Source organism: Musa acuminata, chromosome BXJ2-10, assembly GCF_036884655.1.
Source record: "Musa acuminata AAA Group cultivar baxijiao chromosome BXJ2-10, Cavendish_Baxijiao_AAA, whole genome shotgun sequence".
Lineage (NCBI taxonomy): Eukaryota > Viridiplantae > Streptophyta > Magnoliopsida > Zingiberales > Musaceae > Musa > Musa acuminata.
Window position 1 is genome coordinate 23,521,380 of NC_088347.1, and position 18,726 is coordinate 23,540,105.

The window sequence follows — 18,726 nt, forward strand, 5'->3', positions numbered from 1 at the left end:
CTGGTAGGAGAAAGACAAGTGAGGATGAACGCCACAACACGTTACACCGGAAGAGACCCAATTTGAACAGGCCACGTGGTTCGCGTCAGTGGGACCCACTAATATGGATAACGTGGCGATACGTGATTGGTAAATTGCGATACGCCGTGGGTGTCGACCCGCATGAGGGTCATCGCCCTTTCTTCCCCGTCCAGCAACAGCTTGTGCGCGTGACTCCACAGCACGACACAGGGAAAAAAACCCACCGCAATCGGCCGCGTAGTCCATGAAAGTGGGACCCAGTAACGTTTGAAGTCGTGGTATCCTGTGGTTGGCCGGATTCCGTACCCGTATGACTACGTGCATGTGGCGCGTCTTGTTCTTGGCGTTCTCCGACACTTCTCGACACTGTTCACTCACCCCCTCTGTTGAGAGACCCCTCTGTCTTCTGCTGTTACACTGAAAAGAAAAGGGGCAAGAAAAAGGAAGCATAGCAGACAGAGAGAGAAAGAGCGAGAGAGAGAGAGAGAGAGAGAGCGAGAGAGAGAGAGAGAGAGAGAGAGAGGGACATCGAAGTACGCGATCGAATCCTCTTTTTAAGCCCACTTTGCCGCCTCTCTCTCTCTAGTATTTTTCAATGTAACTCGAGTCTCGGATGGGGCGAAGAAGGAGAAGAAGACGATGACGATGATGTCGATGAAGAAGTAGGGATTGTGGTCTTCCACGATATCAACTACAAATGCGAGTTCTTGACTGAGATCTAGCACGATCCGCTCCGAAGCAGTGCAGTTCGCTGCATAGCGAGCCGGCAGACGTTCTTCTTCTATCAAGATCTCTCCGGCTTGAATCCGGAGCAACCTTGTTCTAAATCAAGGTAAAACCTTTGTTAAAGTTACGATTTTTTGCTCCTTTATAGATGCATTTTGGTTTGGGCAACTCCCTATCTATCTCTCCCTCTTGAGGTGTGTTTGAATACTTTCTAGAAGAAAAAAAAGGGAAGAAGAGTGATCTGCATTTGGGTTTCCACCTTCTGTTCTTAGCAAAATCTCTCTCATTAAGAACACGTGGAGCACGAGCTGCGGGTTTCTCGAATGTTTGGTTTTGGTGTTGAAAGGAAAGGTTTGATCTTTTCTATGTTGTGGATTGTGCAGAATCGTATCTGAGGAAAGGTTGGGCGAGCGAGGGTCCTAAAATGGAGCAGTATGAGGTTTTGGAGCAGATAGGGAAGGGCGCTTTTGGGTCTGCTCTACTGGTGCGGCACAAAGTTGAGAACAAAAGGTGAGGAAAGCCAATGAACCGATCTTTGACCGTTCCAGCTCTTTTTTGCTGTATCTCCTCTCCTTTCTTCTCAAAATTTACTCCATTCACTGAGTTAAGTCCAACTCTTCCCCACATTGGGTTGTTGCAGGTATGTCTTAAAAAAGATCCGTCTAGCTCGCCAGACTGACCGGACCCGTCGGTCTGCCCACCAGGAGGTGAGCTTCTTTACTTGATCCATGTTTAGCATTATTTGCAGCTGATTGATTCTTGTTTTCCATTTTTCATCTTTGGCTTCTTTTTCCCTGTAAAAGATTATGACAATCTTCATTCTCCAAGTTTTAGTCTCTTTAATCCCTGTGATGGGACATTTTTTCCTTTTCCAATTCAGTTTCGCATCATGGCAAAGTTCCTTTTCCCCCTAATCTTGCTTTTCTGGGAGTTCAACGTCACTTTTTGATATGTTGACTACCTGTTGATGGCTGGTCACAAAGTCCACTCAATTCTTTCGTGGGCCCTACTTGAGTTAGAATTGCGCACTATAGCTGACCCCATATCTGATGGGAAAAAGAAGGCCTTAGATCAGATGATGATGATGGTGGTGGTGATTTCAAATGCTTGTTATGCTTTCGGTGTGGTGAAAATTCTGCAGTTTCTCTTTAGTTTGATGCTACATGAGTGGTGAAAAGTTGGTGAGCATGCCTTCATTTGTCTTCCTCCTTTTTGCAGATGGAGCTTATTTCTAAAGTAAGAAATCCATTTATTGTGGAATACAAAGATTCCTGGGTTGAAAAGGTCTGTAAATTTCCCTTCCATCTGGAAGATCAGTTAACACAGAATCTGCTTTTGTACTTTTTTTCATATCTTAATAGAAATATCTCATTACTTGAAACAGTACATTTGATTTGGCAATCTTTGAGGCCATGAAAATATGTCAGCTAAATTAATTTTCTAAGGATGATTTATGTTTCCTATCAGGTCTAGTTTCATAGGATTATACTCTTGCATCATGATATGCTTGGAAGTTTCATGATGCTTAATTAATGAACAGGAGTGAATTAAGTGCTTCTTCAGTGACTCAAATCTGCTGATTGCACCAAATCCATACCTGAGCTTCCTTCCTAGGATTATACTCTTGCATCATGATATGCTTGGAAGTTTCATGATGCTTAATTAATGAACAGGAGTGAATTAAGTGCTTCTTCAGTGACTCAAATCTTCTGATTGCACCAAATCCACACCTGGGCTTCCTTCATAGGATTATACTCTTGCATCATGATATGCTTGGAAGTTTCATGATGCTTAATTAATGAAAAGGAGTGAATTAAGTGCTTCTTCAGTGACTCCAATCCACTGATTGCACCAAAGCCACACCTGGGCTTCCTTCTACTCAATCAAGTGGACCACTCCATGCTACTCAATCAAGAAAGTTAAAAAAAATTGGCAGAGTTTGCATTCTGCTGCCATATTATCTGACTGGACTCTACTTTTCCTACGCATTGCCTTGCTTATCCATGGAAAAAATGCAGCAGATTGGTTAGGCAAGGAAGTTGGATGAGAAAAACTGAGGTCCTATGGTCACCTCTCCAGTCTCATACTTTAACCTTGTTGGCTCTAAAATCCCATAAAAGGCACAAAATGGACAAAAGAAAATTATTTCTAAATAATCGTAGTGCCTGAGGCAATTGAGGTTTTGTTCTGTTGACAGAACTGTTTAACAAAAAATTGGTGATACAATTATGACATATAATGCAGTTGATGTTGTATATGCTCCTCGAGGAGCACCTGCATTATACATGTTTAAACAGAAATTTATAGATAAATTTATTAGAGTAATGTATTCTTGTTTTTTTCCATCAAATATACAAAAAATGATGTTTGAAGTTTTAAAGTACCATTTAATGATAATCTCACCAGGAAATCTAGTTATTACTGCATTTTGAGAATTCAAACCTAAAGCTTGTGGTTGCGTAATATATCTTCTTTTTATAGCCCTTTTCCAATTTCAACTGATATAGTTCTATTTTCCAAGTTCAATATATTGGTTGGATGATATTCATATTTGTGTTGATGTTGATGATTTACTGTGTTTCTACGTGGTTTATTATCTTGTGATGGCTTTGCTTATTTTGCCTTCTTTCAGGGCTGCTATGTGTGCATTGTAATAGGTTATTGTGAGGGAGGTGATATGTAAGTTCTGTTTTTAAGTTAAATCTATATTTTGTAAATTCATTTCTGGTGACATTTAGATCTACTCACAGGGCTGAAGTTATAAAGAAGACCAATGGGCATCTTTTTCCTGAGGAGGTTGTTTATATAGACAACAGTCTAGTGTACTTCTGTAAAATAAATGTTTCCTTTCTGCATATGTTTGTATGCATCCTCAATATTTTTTCTGTCAACTGCAATCAGAAGCTTTGCAAGTGGCTAGTCCAGCTCCTTATGGCACTTGATTACTTACATAAGAATCATATTCTTCACCGTGATGTTAAGGTAAGTTGTGTTGTGAATACTAATGGGTATTCTATTTATGTAATAGTAGAATAAATTTGAAGTTTATGTTTACTGAATATGCTGCAACGCTGTTTTATAGTGTTCAAACATATTTCTTACAAGAGATCAAAGCATACGTCTTGGTAAGTTCCTTCTAAGTTGATCTACTATCTTCATTATGCTGAATATTATTTTACTGATGAGTTTAAACTCAAGAAACTTTAGCTGACATGATATTTTAAAACTGTGTCATTCTTCAGGTGACTTTGGGCTTGCTAAAATTTTAAACTCAGATGATCTGGCATGTTCTGTGAGTGCAAAAGCTGCTTAAAACAATGCATTTAAAAGTTTTATATCATTGTTTATATCTGAGAGCTGTTGGTTCCTGATTCAGGTTGTTGGAACTCCTTGTTATATGTGCCCAGAACTTCTTGCGGACATACCTTATGGTTCTAAGTCTGATATCTGGTCTCTAGGTAAAGTCTCACACGCTTGGGTTACAGAGGTGCCATTTTCAGCATCCCCAAGCTAATTAGCATTTTACATAAATTTCTTAATTATCCAGGCTGCTGTATCTACGAGATGACTGCTTTAAAGCCTGCATTCAAAGCTTTTGTAAGTTTGATCAAATGTGAATGTCAATTTGCAAATAAATTGCTTTAATATTGTCATCCGTATTGACTGGGCTTTGAGATCTAGTTATATGTCAAAAGAACCTTTGACTTTGTTATCATGGACAGTGTTGTGCAATTTGATTTTGTCTGTTGTTGTACAAACTGTTCTGTCTTCTTAAATTTCTAGTAAATAATCTTTAGTCTCAAATAATTATTTGCTAAATATTTATTTCCTGTTTGTTAGCTATATTACAATTGATGACATCATGACAATTCCTTCTAGTGGTCATACAAGAGCATGTATTTTTTATTTCTTCAAATAAAAAGAAAGATGGACAAAACTTCATGTTGTGAGTCTCATGGTCTCTTGTTCAGTATAGGTAATATATCTTCTTACAATGATATGTACTGAATTGACCTTTTACGAAATTCAATGGGAAAATTCTTTCTGCTTCGAGACATGATACGAAAACCTAGTAGGCTAGTACCATGTTATTTAGGATGCATATGGTTATGAATATGTGCCAGGATAGTGGATACAGATTAAATATACACGAGAATATTGCTTAAATTTTTCTAAACGGATAAGATATGTTATTATATCACCCTTTAGGATGTTCAATTTGATCCTGACAGTAAATTAACATATCATCCCCTTCCATCTGTTAATTTTAATAGCAATATATACTTCGAGTATTTTGATAATTAAAATTTATAAAAAATAAAAAAATTTCCAAGCCTTTGCATTTCATGTTATCTGATTTCTTCACTACCCACCTTATCCTTCATCCTTTATTTGCTGCATCAACAGTCACCCAACTTTGCATTTTTTTTCTGCATGATAGATGTAGTAAATTTTTTTAATTGGTGATCTGGATTTCCCACATCAATCTGACTGTAGCTGAAAGTAATGCATGAACTTAGACGGTTTTGTCCGATTTAAATTCTGAAAAGCATGAGTGGTGATTGTTTGTTATTTTTATTTAATTTTAAAATGTATCATCCAATTTACGTTATATTTTTTTGTTACATTGTCTCTTACCTTGAGATTTACCTATGGTTTATTGTTATACAGGATATGCAGGCTTTGATAAACAAAATTAACAAGTCCATAGTGGCTCCTTTACCAAGTTCATACTCTGGTGCATTGTATGCCCTGTTTATTCTTTTCTTTTTCTTTTTCCAAATATTAGATCAGAGGATTGCGATCGTGAGATAACTTGATTACTGTCTGCAGTAGGGGACTTATTAGAAGCATGCTAAGAAAAAGCCCGGAACATAGGCCAAGTGTACGTACATAGATTAGCAGTATATTCAAGTTCTGAAAGCTTCTTTAGTATTTATGATTCTGTATGTAGTTTCATTACCATAGTACTTTTGAGACCAATAGAGTTCATGTGACTGTTCATGTCAACAGGCTGCAGAACTACTCAAGCATCCACATCTTCAACCTTATGTGCTCCAAGTCAATCTAAAGTCTAGCCCTATACGGAATATGCTTCCTATCCACCAAGTTACAAGCAATCACATCAGAAAAATTAGATTTCAAGATGATGAAGACAATTTCATGTACAGGAACAGGGAGAAAAGAAATTCTTTAGGCAATGAGAGGATCTCGAATCTGAGCAAGACTGTGGAGCAGGACTCCCTAAGTTCAACTCAGACTATTAAAGATTTCCCCATTTATCTGAACCAAAGAATAAAGCATCTTTCACTTGGTAGCAGTCAAGTTGGGGAGAGTGTTATTGACAAAGGAATCCATGAGAAGCGCTCAAGTACCCTGAAGACCCCAAGATATGCTCCTAAAACCTTCACAACTCCGATGATGCAAGTAGAGTCTTCAAAGGCATTGCACCCTGGACCAAAGAGTGAACCGGTATGACCATAAAAACTCCTGCTCATATGTTTATTAATCATTAAACATAATGACCATATTCTTCTTTACTAGAATATTTTCACCTTTAGCTTTTAAATATAGAATATTCTTTTCTTATCCTGATTGTAGAAACTTCTGTTTTTGCACAGAAGATGCACATCAAATCAAATACTTATTTTTCTGTATATACTGCCTCAGTATGCACATATGTTTGTAGTGTTTCTTCTAATGGCCACACATGAAAGATCTCTTAGCAACAATAAATTGCATTAACATGTTATTCTCATGGGGGAATGTAACAACGTGAGTTTTATGGTTGCTATTCTAGGAATTATAAGATTTAACATTTTTATTGTTGTTTGCTCAATTTTGATGAAAGATTTTCTTTTCCTCATTCTATTTAGATTAAGTTCACTATCAGCAGTTGTGGTTACATATCAGCTCTCTGTAATCTGTTTAGTGTTTTTGCAAGCTGAAATGCTTTAAATCACATGACCAAATTTCTTGGATAAATGTGTCATCCTAGTATTTAAATTGCACAATTTGTAGTTATACAATTTTATTTATTAACTGTACTCACAACAGCTAATTATACTTCTGACGCAGCTTGCATCACGAACTCCAGCAGATAGAACTGGTCAGACCACTCGAAGAGCATCTCTTCCTTTGCTTACATCTGAAACCCGTCCTAAATGCAATCTCAACATTCTCCATCGAGTGGAATCCCCTGATGTGTCAGTCAACTCCCCTCGAATAGACAGAATTGCAGAGTTCCCATTAGCCTCATCTGAAGATCCCCTTTTCTCTTTCCATAAGCTCTCTTCAGCTCATGGCTCTTTCTCAGCCACTCCGAACTCTGGAGACCGTTCCATCACCAAGGACAAATGTACCATCCAAATCTTCCGAACTGAAGGTGACAATGGGAGTGATTCTTCTGATCGAATTCCTACAGCTGCAGATGCTTCAAGCCGAGGATCATCAGAATCAAGGCAACGGAGGTTTGACACCTCATCTTACCAGCAGCGTGCAGAGGCCTTAGAGGGATTGCTCGAATTCAGTGCTCAGTTGCTGCAACAGGAGAGATATGAAGAGTTAGGGGTCTTATTGAAGCCATTTGGTCCTGAGAAGGTCTCCCCTCGAGAAACTGCTATTTGGTTAACAAAGAGCTTTAAAGAAACTATACCATAACTCCATGTCTTTGCCCTCATGTACCATACTTTTGACACTCAGGTCTCAAAATTCCTGCATCGGTTTTGTGATGTGAGATAGCTCTAGCTCAATAGGCTGACAATTTAGGTTGAGATTAGCTGCTGATTCTCTTCGAACAATGCATGTATTACGGATTTCAATATTATCATGGCCTTTTTACCATCATTTCCTGTTGACAAAGTTCATTTTGTCTTGAGTCTTCAAAAGTTTCAGGTGCAGTTGCTTGGGAGACCATGGAGCTTGGATCCTGATATCCCTTTCCTGAGTTAATAGAGGATGAGTCACCTGTAAAAACTGAGAAGATGGTACAAGCTAAGAAGATGTTTTGATGGTGCAGGCTGATATAATTGTCATCACTGTGCCTGCTGTTATGAGCCCTTGCCCTGATATAATTGTGATTTATTATGAGAATCCAGTGTGCCTGCTGAGTCTCCATGTCCTGATGTCTCTGCACATCCTAACTAATGTTTGAGAATATAGCAAGTTGATCTACTGAGCTGAGCTCAAATATAGCATATTTGAGAATATAGATTTTGTTGCTTGTGTGCAAACAAAATGTAACTTGGTCCCTTCTTGTTCATGTGAATTGTATGTTCTAATACCTCACTCATCAAATGTGCAATAGTGTGATGACAGTGGTGGAGCAGCTGTTTTGCAGGACAAGTAAAATTCTTTTTCAGACAAAGTAAAACAACATCAACAAAATATACAAGGCCATTAAATTAGTTCTCTCTCTCTCTCTCTCTCTCTCTCTATATATATATATATATATATATATATATATATATGTAATTCAAAATCTTCAATTAAGGAAATCAAATGATCTGAACTTATTTGACTCAATCTAGGAGAAGACAAATTCTTTGTCAGCATGATCTAAGGATCATGTTACCCCAACCTCTTATTGTCTGGAATGCATCACACATACACTGTCTCATGCACCTACCATGTGGTCAAAAGAAGTTTTTTAGATTTGACTACCTTTGTATACACCACTAGCCTTAGAAATAATTCAAACATGCACATACACAATAGTTTTGTCCATGCCAAATCAAAAGCCAAGACTTTATTGTCTTGTGTTTAATGTTCACCACCTTTGATCAGCCATCATCCAGTCTCTGCATATTGCATGATAACAAAGTTTTGCGGTTGACCAGTTAGGTCAATGTTCCACCCTGGAGCACATGCACTCCAAAGTCTTCATCTACAACCCTACTTTTTTTGTTTGTATAGGGATGGATATTGTATTGCTGCATTAGTTACCTTCAACATTGTTTATGTAACCTATGCTAAAATATTTGTCCTCCATCAGAACAATGGCTTTTATCCAACCATTTGTCCTACAAACTGCAACTCTAATTCTATGATACTGAAACACTGTAAACCTAAAACCTAGTTTGTCCCTCTCTCTGTAACTTGTTGTGGATTCCCTACTTTATGTGGTTCAAAGAATTTTGAGTTCCAATGCATGGAGTGGAGCTAATTCTACTGGCATTCAACCAGTTCTATAGATTTCACAGCTAGTATGAGGTGTATCATATGCGCCAAGTTCCTTAGGGTTTATCTCCATGTCCTTTGTTCTCTTCTTTATGCTTTTGCACATATCTTGTTTTATTCATTCATTTAGATGAAGTTGTGAAGCAGCTTCATGCATGCATGCATGGATGTTCTCTTTTGAGTTTCTGACACATTCTTCTGATATAAAAGCATCCTTTCTTAGGGGTCCTGAATCTTCTATGTATGTATTTGTATGAGCTTAATTTCACATGGTTATGTTAAATGTAGCCTCTTCAATTCTTCTGCATGCCATCATCATCTCTATAAATGCTCACAATATGATACATGTGCAATGACTCCCATTCTTCACACAAACAATGCTCAAAATATGTCAAAAATTGAGTTAATTTAGGTTAAATTTTTACATAAATTAAAACATAAATATAGAAATCATATTAGAAGTTATCTATAAAAATTAGTCAATTACATATTGAATGTATATACATATATGCAACTTTGCCTTCTAATTTCTCTTTCAAGGGTAATACTTTCCCTACGTGTTTTCGGCGCACCCGTCTTACCTACCTGTTGTATATTGGACGAAGTGCTGAGTCACATGGGTCCCACATGAGGTGCAAGCCGCTGGTCGAATCAAAACCAGTCAACTAATCGAGCGCCGCAATAATATTTTTGTTCTTCGGGAAGGCATCCAGAAAGATCGAGGAGAGCTGGTCCTTCACGCGTCGTTCAAAAGCCAAAAAGAGATCTTTCCTATAGATATTGCTCGATCCGTCGATGCCATGGAGGGATGTGAAGCCGAAGGGGGAGGAGTCGGAGGAGGAGACACGGTGGACCCTTAGAGATCCGCTGCTGTCCCTGTTCCTGACCTCGATTTCTGCGTCCATTTGGATTTGTACGACGAGGAACAGGTGCGATCAGCTATTTGACGATTGGAATGCAGGCGAACCGGGCGGAAGCGACCCCCGTAATCGGTCGAAGCGCCCCTGCGCCGTCGGACACCAGAGGGAAGCACCGGATCTCGGCGGAGGTCAAGCGATTGGAGCAAGAATCTCGATCCCTGGAAGTAAACTCCCTCTCCCTCGCTCCCTCCCTCCCTCTCTCCCTACCTATTTTTGGCCTCCAATTCCCTAGTGGAAAAGAAATATACCGAAGAAAATTAAAAGGACAGAAGTTTTATCCTTTTTTAAGCGTTTTGGATAACTGCAGAGGCCTTTTGTTCCACTTTCCGCTTAAAGGTTCTTTTTTGGAGGTGGGATCGGGTGTCTGTGGATGTTATCCCGTAGTTCTGTGTGAGCGCACTGGAAAGATTTGATCATGGCATCTATTTTACTTCTCAAGATCATTGCTTTAGAGTTCACAATTTTGGTTAGCAAATTTGAGACCCTCGAACCAAAAGCGGTCGATTATCTGCAAACACACACGCACTGATGCAGAAAAGAATTCTAATTTTGTGCTGGTAAGGCAATTTGGTTTGGTTTGATTGGAGCTCTGAACCTACATTTTGGTGATTTATTTGAATGCTGCTCTGCACTGCAATCATCATTTAATACGTAATAGTACACGAATAGGATCTTTTCTTGAAAATCTTCAGAATTGGTTCTGATGAGCTTGAAAATGAGTTCTCATGTTTTTAGTAGTATTATTTTGGTTTGATGTTCCACAAGTGCCACTGGAAGGTTGCATGTGGTTTATCAGATTTTTCTTACATGAAATGTTATGAGTGATCTATGAAGATGAGCAAACAATAGTAGTCTCCACCAAAGAAAATTAACATCAATGAATCCTTCAATTACACTTCATTACAAGGAAGGAAATGCTTATATGTGGGAATGAGTTAAATTAACCAACCTATACATTTGTAAGATATATAGTTGAGGAATCATTCAAGTCCATGATGCAATGTATGCACATTGTAGATATAAAGTTGAGGCATCAGCCACATCCATGATGTTGCTATTTATTAATCACCATTTAATTCCAAAGGGCAAGGGAATGTTATCATTAACTAAACCATATGTTATATATGTGAGATATTGCACCACAATTGACATCTATTTGATACTTGTTCATCATAATATGATGAAATTTCTTAATCATCTTTGTGCCTTACAATTAAATAATTGCTTGGAAAGTTTGCTACTACTTTTAAGCTGTCAAATGGACAAAATATGTGTTTTCCGGGTTGCTTAATTCATTCTAACCAAGCTAACCCTGTTTGTTCACCCGGTTGCTAAACTGCCTGACCTCTTGAGTGCATGCATATATGTTTTACTTGGATTTAATTTTTTTTTTTTTTTTTATTTGGTCAAGTTCGGGCTAAATTTGGTTGCATGAGTCTTCAAGCTATGTTACTTTATGTTTCACCTTTATATTTTTCAGTTGACAGCAGATTGGTTCCTCCAAAGGGTTCAAATCATATTATGCTTGTTGGTCAGTTTTGTGCTAGACCTAGATGTCTTATTAGTACAATATCCTGATGAGAAGAGTAGGACTTAATTGTAAGTTGTTTGCATAGATTATGCCATTGCAAAAGGAGTACAATTTTCATGGTTGAAGGCTGTTAAATCTATCTATATTTCTTCTGTTTCTCAAGTTGTTACTTCTCTCTTTTATTTCCAGTTGTGAAAATCTATTCACTGGAAGCCACCATTTTGTATTAGTCTAAACTAGACAGACAAAAATTGAGGGCATCCACCTTCTTTGTATGATGTCTGGAAAGTTACCTAAATAATTTTGCACCAGTCACAAATGAAGTTACAGACTTTTATGCTGGTTTTGCCTTTTCAAACTGTTTTGAAGTTGATAGATCTCTCAGAGTCTACGGTGCGAGGAAAAACCGTTAGTTATGAAGACATCTTTAAGTTGAGCCATAATAAAGGAATCAAAAAACCCAAATGTGCTACTTCTGTGCTAATCAACTTGATGGCTTCACAAAAATTCTGCTAGTATGATTATATTTACTTGATTAGTAGTTAAATTCTCTCGAGTACCATTAGTTGTAATTGATAAACATCACTATGATGCATCTTTAGATTAGGTTACTATTCCATCCATGAACATATGTAACATAGATAGTACTACATGTCATTAGTTATATGCATGGCGGATAAAGGCTACTATGTTGAATTTACATTGGCATTATAGTCTATCAATGACACAAACTTTGCATAAAGTAGAAGAACATCTCGTCACCAGTTAGAAATTATGTTACAAGCAAATTACTTGAATACGATATGCTTGTGTTAAATGTACCAATGTTCGAATCTGATTTCGTCTAGTTTTCCAAGTTTGTGAGAACGCCTGGGTCCTATTAATGGTTTATTTCTCCCTCCATTCACCTATTTTATTCGTATCGGCATTGAAATAGTCCAAAAATTCACAGAAATGCACCTTTTTCTCTTGAATGTATTTTCCTTTTTCTTAACCCTTTTACTGAAATTGATTCTGAACAGGAAGAGCTCCAACAGCTTGAGAAAACGGAGAAACTGTCTGCTGGATTGCAAGAGTATGTATGAAAATGCAATTCAAATTGAATATTGTGTCGATCATATTACTTTCTTAGTAACTGATGTCATAGTTTGATTTCGAAGCAGATTTCTGCTCAAAGTAGAGAGCATTCCAGACCCTCTACTCCCAGAGTAATCTACAAATCTATCTCTCGTATCTATGCTGAAAAAACAAGCAGTGCGTAGCATCCAACCCTCACTCAATATATATATTTTATCTGCAGAACAACAGGACCTGCAAACACATCTTGGGATCGCTGGTTCGAGGGACCTCAAGATACGCAAGGTTGCAGATGCTGGATACTCTGATTCAAATTGAAAGGGGAGGTAACATGATCTTTTGTTATTTACACTGTTGACACGATATCAATGGAAGATATGTTGGAAATACAAATCTGTTTCCAGATTGAGCATTATTATGTACTTTGCAGTTTCAGAGATTTTTCCTAGAAATGTTTGTGACATTTTTGTCTTGAGATATCGGACCGAGTCAATTCGTACTAGACTCTTAGCCTCTTAAAGAGTCACATATTTCTCCCTGCAGTGTCGGAGTTGTCTGCCTTACCCATATTTCCTGGGTTTCAATTTTTGTGGTGCTGAATTGACAGAACAAAGATTTTCCAAGTCAGTGATGGTGTTGCTAAATGAATTGCCACAATAAACATAACAATAATAATAAACTTAGCATTTTGGCAATTTTCATTTCTCATTTGGGCTGTTTAGAATTGTATCAAGTTGGTTTCTTGAGTTGAATTATTCTGGCATGCTTCATTTTGGAAGAAACTACATCAAATTGTTATGGAATCTTAAAGATGCATCAGTATCTGTTTTAATGCAGTAGTCTTTTTTATGCCACACAACCAAGCATTGTTGCTGAAAATAATGTCTACTGAGTTTGGCCTTAAATCCATTTGAGATATCATGGTGGCTGTATGCAAGAATCCATCTGGTAAACCAGTAAGTCAACATAATATATCACCAGAGCATGCATTTTTTGGGCAAATGAGCTTGCATCAATCTCAATAACACACTATTTGAGAGGTCTGAGCAGCATGACTATGTTGTTGTGTTCAGTTTTTCATGCTTTAATTTCCCAAACATGCCACAAAGTTTAGGCCATGTGTTCTGGATGCTGATGTAACAAGATGCAAAAGTTTCTCTCTCAAAAAATAAAGAGAAGATTCCTGGCTTCATGTAGCATCAACAGAGTGAGCATTACATAGATAATACATGAATTTTGCTCAATAATTAGGATTAACATTCATGAGTTGATGTCACTGTCCATAAAGGGCATGCTGTCTGACAATATTTGGAGCACATTTCTTTGACTTCTAGTGTAGGCAGCCCATTTTAATTCTTGTCTCCAAAGTAACAGCACATTTTGGAAAGTTTGCTGGCAAAGTTTAAATACTAAAATGAACTTATAAGTCATTGAGAACTCACTTTTTCACTGTGCCCTGTTCTTATTTTTCTTCATCACACTGTTCTAAAGCACCAAATGATCCATAAACAATCATGCATGGACAACAAAGATGGTGTATGCAAAAGATGTTGAATGCATAACAAATAATAAAATGTAGGCATTTCAAATGCCCAAATCTGCTATTGAGGAGGTCAAATGTATGCAAGGCAGCTGCTACAATGACTTAGAAAGCTCGATACCGAGGTTTAACCATATTACAAGAGATGATACAAAAGTTTTGCAAAATGTAAAAGATAATATACAAGATTCAGATTCTTAACCAAAATAAGAGATTCACAGGAGTAAGATTATGGTTTCATAATTATGTGGCAAACAGCATTAATCTTTCCAACAGATACTAGACATAACTGCTTCTAAACAGTCTAAAATCCTCCAAATAATATAACTCAGCTGAAAAAATAAATATCAGAAGCACCACAATTGCTCTTATTTCATAATTACAACAGCATTGATTCTGTTTAAAATCAGAAAATGTTGAGCTATTGCAAAAAGAAGTGCATAATGCATTGAGAAAAATTTACATATATATTACAAAATGAGAATAGAAGAAATGCTTTAAAGAAACTCCAGCATTCTTGTTGGCTAATGTTATCAATTCCTTCCTTAATAATAGATCGCAACTATGTAAATTCTAATTCTCGAGACGAGCTCTGCAGAAGGTTAGACATATACCTTAAGAACCATATGATGCTGAACAAAGAACTTAAGCAGATAATAGGTGCCTCAAGTGAAGCAAATGTTCTTCATTAGAGATATTGAGAGAGAGACGAAGATTTGTTAGTAGTGATTCCTGCTCCCAACTCAATGGACCAGAGGCATGCAAAGCTTTCACAGTAGATTGGTATGCATATAGCTCTAGTTCATGGACATTAGCAGTCAATTCATCCCCAAATTCAGTTTCGTACTCTTTTCCTCCTCCTAATGGACATGACGACATGGCATCACCCAAACTATCAAATGCAGTATCCTCAGAGTGTTTTTTGAGGTTTTGAAAAGTATGACCTGGATACTCTTTACCACTACAACTAGCAACAGAGCATCCATTATTGTCTTCACTAACTGCCAAAGGTATCGAAGATGAATTCAAAGCATGATTGTATATATACCCCTCATCGGCATTTATCTGACGACACATAGCTAGTCTGTCTTTACTGGATTCATGGAGGAAATTTTTAGTAACATTATCTTTCGAGAAAGAAACTACTTCTACCTTTTTAGACAGTGCTCTTTTAGTCGACTTGTGAGATCTATCTGTGCTGGATTTCCTTTTCCAGCCTCTTTCCCTAACCAAATCAACAGGTGAGAAGTCACATCGGGCATTGAGATTCCTCTTTGCAGATTTAATAGGAGAACTGCAGCCAACATCCTTTTGCTTAGATCTCCATCCAGTTGAACCTTGTTTGCCAATGACTTGACTTGAACCACAAACCAAATTTCTTGCAGTATCAGTGTTAGGTTGGATGTAATCATAGCCAAATTGCTTCCCTAAAATTTGCTGAAGGGGCAAGAACCATTAATCAGATATCTACAAAATACATCTAAAAATAGTAAAAAGTAAATCATCTGCAGTCATAAGAAGCATCAAAACAAGGAATCCCAAGTCATTTATTATTATTATTATTATTTTTTCATAATTTCATAATAACTGTCTGAATTGTTCATTCCACTCATGTGATGGATGAACTTATATAAGACTCTACTTAAAAGAGTATAGCAAGACATTTCTTGAGGTCTCCAAAAAGTTACATGTTGAATAAAGCATAACATCAAATTTAAGAAAAAGAATTTTATGTTTAGTATGAAATTTAAGCATAACATAATCTGATGCAGCTTGCAGAAAGTTACAAAATAGCATTAAGCATAACAGGTGCCAAAAAAGACAACAGTTTAACAATAACCGATATACAGGTGATCAGCAACTTCTTCAATGCCATAATTGGCACTCGTACCACACATGAATTAACATTATCTTATAGAAGTAAGCAACAATCAGTGGATCAACATTCGTTTTACTCCACATAAGAGCTTTTGACTAATGACTCTATTATCATATGACAAACTAGAAGAATGTTTATACATTACATGATTAATACTTTTAAGGATCACCATGAAGTTTTGCCTTCAATTTTCTTCCAGCATTAAGCAATCAAACATGATTTTGTCCCCACCTTCTTGTGTCATACAAGCAGGAAGCTTCAAGCACATAAATAATCTATAAGAAGCTACCGACCAAGAAAATGACTGCTTTACGCATTACTATGAACTGACAAGATCTAGCTAATGATTAATTAAAGCAACAAGAACCAGGAAAGTATACCCATGGTACTAAAGTAAAATTGTACTGTGAATATGAACAAGCAAGCAACAAAAAAGTCAAAGATGAAATTTTAAATGCAAACCTTGCTGAATGTAACACAATGTATATAAGGATAGTTCGTTACACATTTGTCCTGGATATTGTGCACAACATTGTGATTTGATATGGCTAGAAAACCAAAGAGACAGCTAAGGATATATGATCAGCAATAAATAGCATGACATGAAGATAATTTAATCTAAATGCCTCTCGAGAATAGAAAAGATAAGCAATACAACATATCCTATAAATTTTCCAGCACAACTTAAGAGTTGAACTCACCCAGACAAACTATAGCAATTGACAAATGAAAGAAGAATCTTTCAGCAATTTCAGCATAAAACTTTGTAGCCATTTAAATTAAAACTGTAACCATAACAAAATCATACCAAAAGGACCAAGGAGACAGTTATAACAGATGAAGCAGAAAACTGGGAATGAAAAAGGAGAATGGGAAACAAAGCATCAGCCTTTTACCTTGTCAGTCATAATCCATTTGTTGCTCTGCCAAGCTTGTGGTACTCTTAGATCAGACAAACAATGTTCTTTAAGTTGGATGGAATCATAGAGTTTGATTACTACGTGATTATTTTCGAGAACTTTGACAACCTTCCCAATCGTCCAGGAACAGACATCAAGGACCTCAGCTATGTCGCCAACAACCCAATGTGCTTTGTGATTCAGTGGCGGTGGGCATGGCCTAACATCTTCCTCATGTACTGTTTCTACCACAGGCTTCTCATCGGAAGTCAGAAATAGCTCATAACTTACAGTATACTCGTATCCATGTACATATGAAATTATAGCAGGGAACCAAGAACTACACTGCTTCTCTTTTCTTCTCAAAACCTCTACCTTATTCCCTTTTTTGAACTTCATGATTCTGGTATCCTACATGCCTAACCTTTCTTGACCCTATTACAACAATCAAAAGGTGGCAACCAATAAAATCAATTATTCTGTCCAAACCTTTTGTATCTGAGGAATTTCCAGATGCAGAATGTAGGTTAAAAGCACAGTGCTCACCGATGCTTTGAGAAAGATTCTTTTCTAACCTGATGAAAAGTGCACAAAATGAATCAACTTGTCCAAGCATATCAACGTAATAAACTTTATAAACAACAGATCTGACTACTAAATATCTATATTGGAACTCGAATCTTGGAATAAATGAAAATTAGCTGTAAGCAAGTATTTTTTTATAAGCCAAAAGAAGCTTGCAACGAGATGAACAGGAGATGTAAATCATTCTTGAAGAACTCAATTGCAAGATGACAAAACAACACATAAATAATCAATAGTTAGAAATACCAAACTCTATTCATCAAAAAGACCCCAACAAGAAACGGATGAGAAGAGGAGGGCGTGAGCTAACATTTAACTACCACAAGAAACCAATACAAGTCCATCCAACAAGAAAGAAGACACCACAAAAAACCCACCCAATAAAAGATCTGTAGCAGCTCCAGCATAAAATGATCGAAAAAAATAATCACAAACGCGAAATAAAATAAAATCACGATTTTTTCGCGAAACCAACCTTCAATTTAAGATTTTGAGAAGGGAAAACGAACAGCGTCTCGATTCCAACCAAAAGACACACAAAGATCGGATCTTTTGCACGTTCTTGTATGCTCAAGACCCGAAAAAGATTGAACAATATCGGAGAGAACAATCGGAGACCGACCGAAGGCAGTCGGGAACGGATTGTGATGCGTCTTTTTGGAGCCGGGTCCGCGTATTCTTGGGAAACACTGCGTGCTATTTGTTCATGAGATGGGCAGTTTTGGTCACGATCAGAAGAAAACACAAAAAAGGGGGAAAAAAAAGCCTGCTTTTTATCATCTTAGGTTGTCATTATCTAATAGTTAAATTATATATCAATATAATTTTGTTTCCTCTTTTTTTCGTTATATATATATATATATTAAATAATTTTATTTATTTATTTTAAGTTAATGATAGATTATCTATATAATTAATTATCTTTAATATCTCAATCCTATATTTTTAAATATTATATTAAAATTCTTATACTTATAAATATAAAATATTTAATTTTATTTCTCTACATATCGTCGATTTTGTTGATGGAAATATCGTAAGATTTATGGCATGTGTTGTCTTACTTCAATTTATCATTGAGTACGTATAGTATTTTCGTCAACAAAATCAATGATGTAAGGAGAAATATAATTAAATATTATATTTTTATAAGTATAAGATTCGTAACTTTTGAAAATGTATGAATCAGAATACTAACGATTAAAAATATATGAATCAAAATGCTAAAGATAATTAATTATAGGAGGTAATATATAACTAAAAGATAAATGCATATCTATCATCTTAGGGATGAATACTAATTATGTTAATTGCTGTTTTTTTTATGATATGGGTTGTTTTGGTCACAATTTAGAGTGAACCAATAAATG

General features: G+C 36.6%; 3 protein-coding genes across 6 annotated transcripts; 2 read left to right on the forward strand and 1 right to left on the reverse strand.

The window, feature by feature from the left end:
* Positions 1-438: 438 nt before the first annotated feature.
* LOC104000375 (serine/threonine-protein kinase Nek2-like) lies at positions 439-7,593 on the forward strand. Its single transcript, XM_009422400.3, has 15 exons — positions 439-853; positions 1,131-1,257; positions 1,388-1,454; positions 1,966-2,031; positions 3,380-3,426; positions 3,498-3,543; positions 3,649-3,729; positions 3,830-3,872; positions 3,990-4,039; positions 4,124-4,205; positions 4,295-4,344; positions 5,419-5,492; positions 5,581-5,632; positions 5,761-6,219; positions 6,826-7,593. The coding sequence occupies exons 2-15, from the start codon at positions 1,172-1,174 to the stop codon at positions 7,405-7,407; spliced, it is 1,785 nt and encodes a 594-aa protein (XP_009420675.2). The 5' UTR covers positions 439-853; positions 1,131-1,171; the 3' UTR covers positions 7,408-7,593.
* Positions 7,594-9,629: 2,036 nt separating this feature from the next.
* LOC104000374 (guanine nucleotide-binding protein subunit gamma 1) lies at positions 9,630-13,148 on the forward strand. Its single transcript, XM_009422399.3, has 4 exons — positions 9,630-10,009; positions 12,399-12,451; positions 12,540-12,584; positions 12,677-13,148. Exons 1-4 carry the CDS (start codon positions 9,881-9,883, stop codon positions 12,759-12,761), a joined length of 312 nt encoding a protein of 103 aa, XP_009420674.1. The 5' UTR covers positions 9,630-9,880; the 3' UTR covers positions 12,762-13,148.
* A 1,178-nt stretch (positions 13,149-14,326) lies between these two features.
* On the reverse strand, positions 14,327-18,105 carry LOC135624560 (uncharacterized). Of its 4 annotated transcripts, none has more exons than XM_065128303.1 (4): positions 17,832-18,105; positions 17,318-17,346; positions 16,769-17,206; positions 14,327-15,430 (listed from the first exon to the last, which is right to left on the reverse strand). In XM_065128303.1, exons 3-4 carry the CDS (start codon positions 17,168-17,170, stop codon positions 14,639-14,641), a joined length of 1,194 nt encoding a protein of 397 aa, XP_064984375.1. In that variant the 5' UTR covers positions 17,171-17,206; positions 17,318-17,346; positions 17,832-18,105; the 3' UTR covers positions 14,327-14,638. The 4 variants fall into 4 exon arrangements, with proteins under 4 accessions (XP_064984375.1, XP_064984376.1, XP_064984374.1 ...); XM_065128304.1 differs by having other exon boundaries at positions 17,979-18,096; XM_065128302.1 differs by having other exon boundaries at positions 16,769-17,346; positions 17,979-18,105.
* Positions 18,106-18,726: the final 621 nt, after the last annotated feature.